Raw genomic sequence first — 8,614 nt, 5'->3', positions numbered from 1 at the left:
TGCTCGGTTAAAACACACTACTGCCCACAAAAGCCAAGACAACAGAAAAATACAGACTTATATAAATAGATTTTATATGTGACAGCAGTTTAAATGGAGACTTTTTCAATGAAAATGACAAACAGCTGTGCTTGGGAATAAATGACAACGAATTTTTTATCTCAATAGCTGTCCTGAAAGCACGTCTCTACATCTCTACCTGCATTCTGGAATCAGGGAGAAAGCCAAAATGGACGACAAGACCCTAGATCAGCCGTGTCCAACCCTTTGAGTACAAGGACTTTTCCGCCTATCTGTGGTGGTGGGTATCATGAAAATTATGCACAAACCTTCTTTTTTTTTTTTTTTAAGCTCATCAGCTATCGTTAGCATTAGTGTATTTTATGTGCGGCCCAGGAGCATTCTTCTTCCAATGTGGCCCTGAGAAGCCAAAAGACTGGACACCTGTGCACTAGATCAAAAGGCTACTCCTTCTGGAAGCAATTGTAAAGAATTTCTGACATTATCTTGACATGAAAACCAATGGATAGTGAGACAGAATGCAAAATCTTCAAGAATTTTTCTTGTTGGTTTTTTTTTTTTTTTGCGTCAAGGTCTTGCTCTGTGGCCCAGACTGGAGTACACTGGTGAGATCACAGCTCAGTGCAGGCTCAAGTGCTCCTCCCGCCTCAGCCACAGTAGTACCTGGAACTACAGACGCGCACAACCACCCCTGGATAATATTTCATTTTTTGTAGAGACGGGGTCTCACTATATTGTCCAGGTTGTTCTCAAACTCCTTGACTCAAGGGATCCAGGACAAGATAACAGGTGTGAGCCACCCCACCTGGCCATGTGCATGAACTTTTAAGACAAACACAAGGCCCCACAAAAGTTAAGGTTTTCCCACCTAATTTCCAGGGGATCTTTTGGTGCAAGGATGAGAAGCCCTTAAAAGTACACAGACAACTCCAAAGATTCAAGACAGTTCATTCGGGCTGAGCCAGCCCACTGGGCAGACTGACCTTCAAAAAAGGCCCACCCATGACATACACCAGATGGCTCTCCAAGAATCTCTCCAGTCCTCAGGGTCCCTAAGGTACTGGACAGAGTTAGGAAAGCAAGCCTATTTGCTTTTTCCTGCAAGAAACCCCTTGAGGTCAAGACCCCACAATCAGACGAGGATGGAGTGGCTCACCCTCAGTCAACATGCCGGATTCAAGGTGGTATAATGTCTTAACCAAGCGTGTGGGCCTCCAGGTCTGACTCCCAACTCAGTGCTTCTTTAATAACCACTCTTTGTTAATTCTCCTTAACAGGGGTTCCTGGCAAGTCAGTTCTCCCTCAGGCCTTTGGTTTCCTCACCTACAAGATGAGAGGGCTGGACCAGATGGAAATCCTGGGGGGGGGGGTAAGGGGATGTCCGCGCGCAGCCCACCCCACCCACGGGCCCCTCGAGCCTCTATCCCAGTTCCCACCACGCACCCGCCCCAGAAATCCTGCCCAAGGTGAGGGCAGGACCGGGGTCCTCCGGCTGCTGCATCAGCGAGTGCAGGAGGGAGAAGCCTCCAACCGGGCGACTCGAGCTCAAGGATGCAACTCCGCCAGAAGTGAACTAGGGCCCGGAGGGAGGTGTCCGGGCCGCTCCTCGAGCCCAGCCGGGGTCCACGAACCCCTTACCTCCAGGGTCCGTATCTCCTGCTGGGTGAGGTCGTTGGACACAGCGCACTTGGTGCGCAGCCCGCGCAGGCTGCCGATGGAGATGCCGATGAGGTTCTGGAGCTGCCCGCACTGCTGCAGCGCCCGGCTGGCCGCCGCCCCTGCGCCTCCCACCGCGGCCGCCGCATCACCCCCGCCACCGCCCTCCTTCTTCTCTCCCATCGCGGCCGCGCGGAGCGCCGCTCTATGCAGGCCGCAGCGGCCAAGGCGGGGAGCCCTGGGCGCGGGCCCGTAGGCAAGGGACCCCCGAGCCGGGAGAGCTGGACCAGGAGCGCCCCTCAACGCTGCCCGAGCCAGGACGCCGGTAGAGCTGGCAGCCGAGTGTGCCGCTCCCGCCCTCAGAGCCACGGCGGGCAAAAAGCTGCGGCGTCGGGGGCAAAAAGGCGCGGCGTCGGGGGCAAAGAGCCGCGACGGCAAAAACCCGCGGCGGCGGGGGCAAAAAGCCGCGGGGGCAAAAGCCACAAAAAGCCACGGCGGCGGGGGCAAAAAGGCGCGGCGTCGGGGGCAAAGAGCCGCGGCGGCGGGGGCAAAAAGCCGCGCCGGCAAAAAACCGCGGCGGCGGGGGCAAAAAACCGCGGCGGCGACAAAAAACCGCGGCGGCGACGGGGGCAAAAAGCCGCGGCGACAAAAAACCGCGGCGGCGGCGGGGGCGGCGGCAAAAGCGGCGGCGGCGGGGACGGAGGCAAAAAGCCGCGGCGGCGGCGACGGCGGCAAAAAGCGGCGGAGGCGGCGGCGGCGGCGGCGGCGGCGGCAGAAAGCTGCGGCAAAAAGGGGCGGCGGCAAAAGGCGGCGGCAAAAAGGGGCGGCGGCAAAAGGCGGCGGCAGAAAGCGGCGGCAAAAAGCCGCGGCTGCGGGAGCAAAAATGTATACACATATATATTTTATATGCAGTCTTGCTTTGTCACCCAGGCTGGAGTGCAGTGGCGCGATCTCAGCTCACTGCAACTTCCACCTCCTGGGTTCATGCAATTCTCCTGTGTAGCTGGGATTACAGGCATGCGCCATCATGCCTGGCTAATATTTGTGTTTTTATAGAGACGGGGTTTCGCCATGTTGGCCAGGCTGGTCTCGAACTCCTGACCTCCAGTGATCTGCCCGCCTCACCCTCTCAAAGTGCTGGGATTACAGGCGTGGGCCACTGCGCCTGGCCCCATATTTGGCTTTTTAAAAACCTGTGTCTGTATTGTCTGCAGCCTGGGCAGATCTGTCAGGGAGGTGTTGGCTGGGAGATGGAAACGATGCAAGAGAGAGGGAGAGGCTGACACAGCCAGCTGGACGGGCGGGCAGGGGAGGGGAGCCGTGGGAGCCGGCTGGGAGCCTGCCACACTCCCCTCTTCCTGAAGCCTTTTGGGGTTGCTGCCCTGCCTGTGGCCACGGGTTTAAGGACCCCTCTGGTCATGTTTCTTTGTCCCAGATCTGTTGCTACCAACGGTGAGGTATTCCTAATGTTCCCCTTGGCTGTGTCCTGTGCATGGAGCAAGGACCTCTCCCCTTTATCCTGCATGACAGGGCTCTGTGCCACCTATTTTCTCAGGCCCTCCCACCCCCAGGCCCCATCCCGGGGCAGTACTCACCGGTGACCAGGATGAAGTGGCAGGGGCTGGTCATGGTGACAAAGGCGGGGGTCATGTAGCGTGCCTTCACCCCGTCTCGGGCCATGGCGTCCAGGTTGGGGGTGTCCACGTCCTGCTTGTAGTTCCAGCGGAAGCTGTCGAAGGACACCAGGAGCAGCTTGTTCTGGGAGCCCTGACTTTGTACCGGTGCCCCGGCCCCGGGAGCTAGGAGCGTGGGCAGAGCCACAGTGAGGAGGACGGTCGGGCCTCTCATGCTGGGCCTTCCAGATGGACAGGCACACAGGGTGCACGGGGCTGGCTCCTGCTGAAGAGGGCAAAGTCCCAGGGTCACCTGGGCTGATCTCATCCCGTGTGTCTTTGGAATGTGGCTGTGCACATCCCCGGGTCATACCTCGGGAGTGGGCTCCCCAGCCATGTCAGTGCCACCCCTGGACCCAGCCTCAAGTGCGTGGGACAGCATCAACTTGAGCATCTGCCTTTATTGCCAGCCACGCCCTTGGGGCTCCAGGCTCCTCTCCTCCCTCCCCAGAGTGCGGACAGTGACCCAGGGCTCAGAGCACAGCAGGAGCCCATTCTACTGGGAAAGTTGTGCCTTCTCCCTCTCCCATAGCAACCGGTGGTCCCTTTGTCCCAGCTTACCCTGACCCCAGGGGACCCAGGTGAGGCTGCGGTGGGACCCCCTCTCCAGGCCTTTAGTGGTGCATGGGCCTCAGGCCTGCCTGGGCGAGGGCCTGTGGGGTGGGCTTCCCACGGTCAGGGCCAGGACCAAGCCTGGGTCACAGCATGGCCTTGTCCAGGGGGAACCCCAGGCTGGGTGTCTTTTCTCCTCCTGCTCCTGTTAAAGGGCTCCTTGAGCGTGGTGAGCAGACCGGGAACCCGATGGCTCCAGAGCAGCGTCCTGCGCGCCTTCCTTCTTGGGGTGCTTCCTTCTTGGGAATTTCAGAGGGGGCCTGGGGCTCGGGCGTTCTTGCTTGATGGACTTTTTGACAACAAGGGGTCAGAAGAGGGGGACTCCTTTGTTACCATGGGCACATGAGGGGTGGGAGAGGAACCCCTGGATTCAGCGTGCGGTTCTCCCTCCCTCTCCGCCATCTCTCCTTCCCCTTCTCTTATTTTCTCTCTCTTTCTCTGTCTCTCTCCCTCTTTCCTTCTCTGTATGTCTCTGTCTCAGTACCTATCAAGCACGTTCTGTGTGCCAGGCATGGTTCTAGGTTCCGGGGACACAGAAGTGAATGAGACAGACAGTGTTCCGCGTGGCCTCCATTCGAGTTGGGGACACAGAAAATAAAATGAACAAACAAGAAGAAAAGAGTTTCCCAAAAGAAGGGAAGGAGGAATACATGATGGAGAGGCTGGCGGGGTGGGTGGGTGGCACGCAGTGGTGGCTGGTGGGGTTTGGCTGAGAGGATGGTGGAGGCCAGTGACTCTGGGGGACCATGAGCTAGGGGAGCGGGCATGGGGCAGGTGGCAGGGCCAGTCCCGTGGGGCAGGCAGTGGTGATTCTCATGCCAGGCAGTGGAAGCCAGGGGCGGGTTTTAAGGGAGAGAGCGACATGAACTGATCTAATGCTAAAATACACTCTCCATTTGTGGGTGAAGGACAGACCAGAACGAGGGCAGAAGGGACACTGGGTGCTCCCTGGAGAGGTGACAGCCTGTGTCCGAGCAAGAGCTATTGGTGGCCCGGACCAGGGTGGTGGCTGTGGGATGGGGCTGGGTTTGAGGTGGATCCTGGAGGTTTTGCTGAGAGGTGGTGCTCTGGATTGCATGGTGGGAGGTGGTGCACTGATTGCACGGTGGGAAGATGGAAGGGCATGGCTGGGGGTATTGTCACAATTTCAATCTGGAGCCACACACCTGTCGACAGTGGCCTTGGCCTTCCTTAAGACCTTTGCCTGGCTGCAGCAAGCAGACGCCGTCTCAAAGTGATGGCCGTGGCACTCAGATGACACCGCAGACGTCGTCCACAGCCTCCCCAGGCCAGTCAGCCTTTCCTAACCCAGGTGGGCAGGGACCACTGGTACGGATCCCCGGCCGGACTCTCAAGGAGGACTCCGTGCCAGTGACCCCCGCTTCTTCACGCTTCTGTGCACTAAAGGCTGAAAACCAGGATGGAGCGACTGCCGGGTGCCTGAAACCACCGCATGGGGTGCCTGCCCTGCAGGGCTGGGGCTCAGGGCGCCCAGAGGTGCGGCTCCTCCCTGGGGAGCACAGACCCTGGGGAGGGTAAGGATCCCTGTGTGTCAGGGACAGAGGTTGCGATGCACGCACAGGGGGAGTGCAGGCGGCCTCGAGAGAGGAGATCGGGCTTTGCTGGCACCAGCGCTGGGGGAAGCCCACAGGATGCTTGGAGCCAGGAGAGAGGGCAGGAAGGCTTCAGGCAGAGGGACCAGGCGTGGAGGAAGGGAGGCACCCGGGCTCCCGAGGGGGTCGGCCAGGAGGAGCCTGTAGGCCATGGCGGAATCTGGATTTTCAGCTGTGGCAGAGCTGGTTAGTTGTCCCCTAGTATCCGTTCTCCCCTGTTTCCATGATAAGACGGCTGCAAAGAAGAAAGACTACATTTCCCAGCATTCCTTGCAGTAAAGCATGGCCACGTGACCACATTTTGGCCACTGGGGCAAAAGGAGAATGTCACGTACCAGTCCCAGCCTCTTGCCAGAAGCTAGCGTTGCTTCTCTTCTTTTCTGATTTTTCCTCCATCTGATGCCTCTGGCTGGCAAGCCACCCTAAGCCGCCTGATGAGGGGCTCCCTGGGGATGGCCATGGTGCGCAGAAGGGGCCTGCTTCCCAGCGTCCTGTGTAGCTCAGCTCCAGGCTGCATCCTCCCGGGGAGAATTCAACACACTCTGCCTGGTTGCAATTTCCATTATTTGGGTTTCCTGTCACTCTCAGCGGGACCTAGTTCAAGCTGATAATAGAATTGCAGGCCTGGGGGGCATTGCTAGGTTTAAGTAGGAGCTGGCTGTGGGGTAGGGCTCGAGAGGGCCGCCAGGGAGGCAGGGCCTGAGTGAGGAGCCGAGGCAGTGGTCCAGGGGCCTGGCCAGGCCCCTGTTGAGGTGCATTTGGGGTGTGCTTGGGGCCGGCGCAGATCTTGGTGTCTTGCAGGTCTGGGGTCCATGGTTCTGCAGGTTCTCCTGTCGGCCCCCCGGGGTCGTGCGAATTCCTGGTCCTGTTCACCCTCTTACCTGCCTGGGCCTGGTCTGGAGATGGCATGAAAGGTCTGCTCCTGCTCCTCTCAGGACATCCCAGCCATGCTTGGGTAACTCTTCCTCTGGTTTTTGGCTCTGTACTTCAATCCCGCTTTGCTGGGGAGCTCCTTGGGTCACCCCATATAGGTTTCCATTTTCTCCCCGATCTCATAGAGCGCTTGGATGGAAAGGGTGTGCAGTGGTTGATTGTAGCTCATGGCTACAGGACATTTCCCACAGTCCGTGGGCACTGGGCAATAGCCACGATCTCACTGAAGCTTGGAGGTAGTTCTTGAGGTAGGAGTTAGTACAATCTTTAGTTTACAGGTTAGAAACTGAGGCAGAGAGATGTTAAAGTCACTTGGTGACTGGAGGAGCTGAGCTGGAACCCAAGCGTTCTGGCTCCCAAGCCCCAGCGTTCAGCTTCAGCTGCTTCAAGAGGCAGCAATTTACCAGCCTTTGTTCACTTGGGATTCTATTGTCAGGCTTTGGGGCTATTGACAACATTTTATTTAAAAAATGGTGCAGTTCAGCCTGGCCAATGTGGCAAAAACCCATTTATACGAAAAATACAAAAATTAGCTGGGCATGGTGGTGCGCACCTGTAATCCCAGCTACTTGGGAGGCTGAGGCATGGGAATTGCTTGAACCTGGGAGGTGGAGATTGCAGTGAGGCAAGTGCACACTACTGCACTCTAGCCTGGGCAACAGAGCGAGACTCTGTCTCAAAAAAACAGAACAAAACAAAACAAACAAAAATAGTGCAGCTGTGAGTATCTTGACACCACTGACTTTTTCCTTTTCTTTCTTCGATTTTTAACATTTGCCTTCTTTCCTTGGGGTACAGTGCTTAGAGAAAGGTTATTGGACAAAAGATAGATAAGCTACTTCGTTCTTATGATCAGATGGCTGTCAGGTGACAGACCCTCTCCTAGACCTAACTCTACTCCACTAAGCCTTCAAGGCGCTGACCTTGGGCTCTGTCCTCGGCTTGTTTAGTTCAGGTTTAGCAAGAGTCCTGCTGGGTCAGTTTAGTGAAAATCCTATGGGATCACCCTCAATATTTGATCAAATTCCTCATCCTCCACTCTCGATATCTTGTTACCCTGGCCTGCTTTCAGGAAGATTCCTGCTGAGTTGGCCGAGCAAGCATGCCCTCTCCTCAATGTCTCCTCTTTGTCATTTTCCACCCACCCGGCACCCTTGCTCCTGGACTGTACATCCTACTCATCCTTTGTAGAGTGAGACTGAGCCCAATCTCGCTCTCCTACAGCAAAACCCCATTGTGGTAGCCCCCCTGGAATAATGTCTTCCTACCTGTCTTTAACAAGAGTCATGAATACTTTTTTCTTTATTTTAAAAATTATTATTATTACTATTATTATTTTTTGAGACAGAGTCTCATTCTTTTGCTGAGGCTGGAGTGCAGACTCCGTCTCAGATAGATAGAGAGATAGATAGATAGATAGATAAATAAATAAATGAATGATGCAAATAATTTAGTGGCTTTCATTATGCTATAAATAATTCATATAGGTCATTATTAGAGCTTTAATTGATAAGCCACTGTATTTTTATTTCTGATTTATATTTTACCTAAAATAAAAAAGTTAAGTAAGAATTAATATGGAAACTAGAATACAAATAAATTTTTAAAGGAATTATGTACCAGGGTTCTAAGATTATAATTACATAAATATTTGCATCAGGGTCCTAAGATTGTAATTGAGAATAATATTTCATACAGAGCTTTCTGACAGCTAAGATAAAAATATTACTAGAGAAAACCCATGGACTATTTAATAATAAGCAGTGAAAGTTCATTTGAAACCTATCTCTATTAATTCAGAGCCTGGCTCTCCAAATTAAAAAGAGATAGGCTTCAAATGAACTGTCGATCGTGTCAGAATCTCAGACGACAACATTAGGTGCTCGCACCTGACGTTGTCATCTGAGATTCTGACACCATGGTTAGAAGAGAATGAGGCAAGTGTGTATCACCCAGAGGAAACCTCCACCTTTACTGGTAAGCTCTCACAACTGTATCCGTGAAACTCATTTCTCAAATGTTAACGTTCTCCAAAATAAGTATTTACAAATAGGGATTAGGTGAAGTTCAAAAGATTTCTCAAATACTAGACACATAATGCACAGT

General features: G+C 54.5%; 1 protein-coding gene across 1 annotated transcript; it reads right to left on the bottom strand.

Annotated features, from left to right (window-relative positions):
• Window positions 1-2,466: 2,466 nt before the first annotated feature.
• On the bottom strand, window positions 2,467-3,793 carry LOC129394265 (ectonucleotide pyrophosphatase/phosphodiesterase family member 7-like). Its single transcript, XM_055100179.2, has one exon. The coding sequence runs from the start codon at window positions 3,616-3,618 to the stop codon at window positions 3,229-3,231; it is 390 nt and encodes a 129-aa protein (XP_054956154.1). The 5' UTR covers window positions 3,619-3,793; the 3' UTR covers window positions 2,467-3,228.
• Between the last annotated feature and the right edge of the window lie 4,821 nt (window positions 3,794-8,614).

Source organism: Pan paniscus, chromosome 18 (assembly GCF_029289425.2).
Source record: "Pan paniscus chromosome 18, NHGRI_mPanPan1-v2.0_pri, whole genome shotgun sequence".
In the NCBI taxonomy this organism is placed as follows: domain Eukaryota; kingdom Metazoa; phylum Chordata; class Mammalia; order Primates; family Hominidae; genus Pan; species Pan paniscus.
The sequence above is the reverse complement of the archived record's forward strand: the minus strand, read 5'-3'. Positions and strand labels throughout refer to the sequence as shown.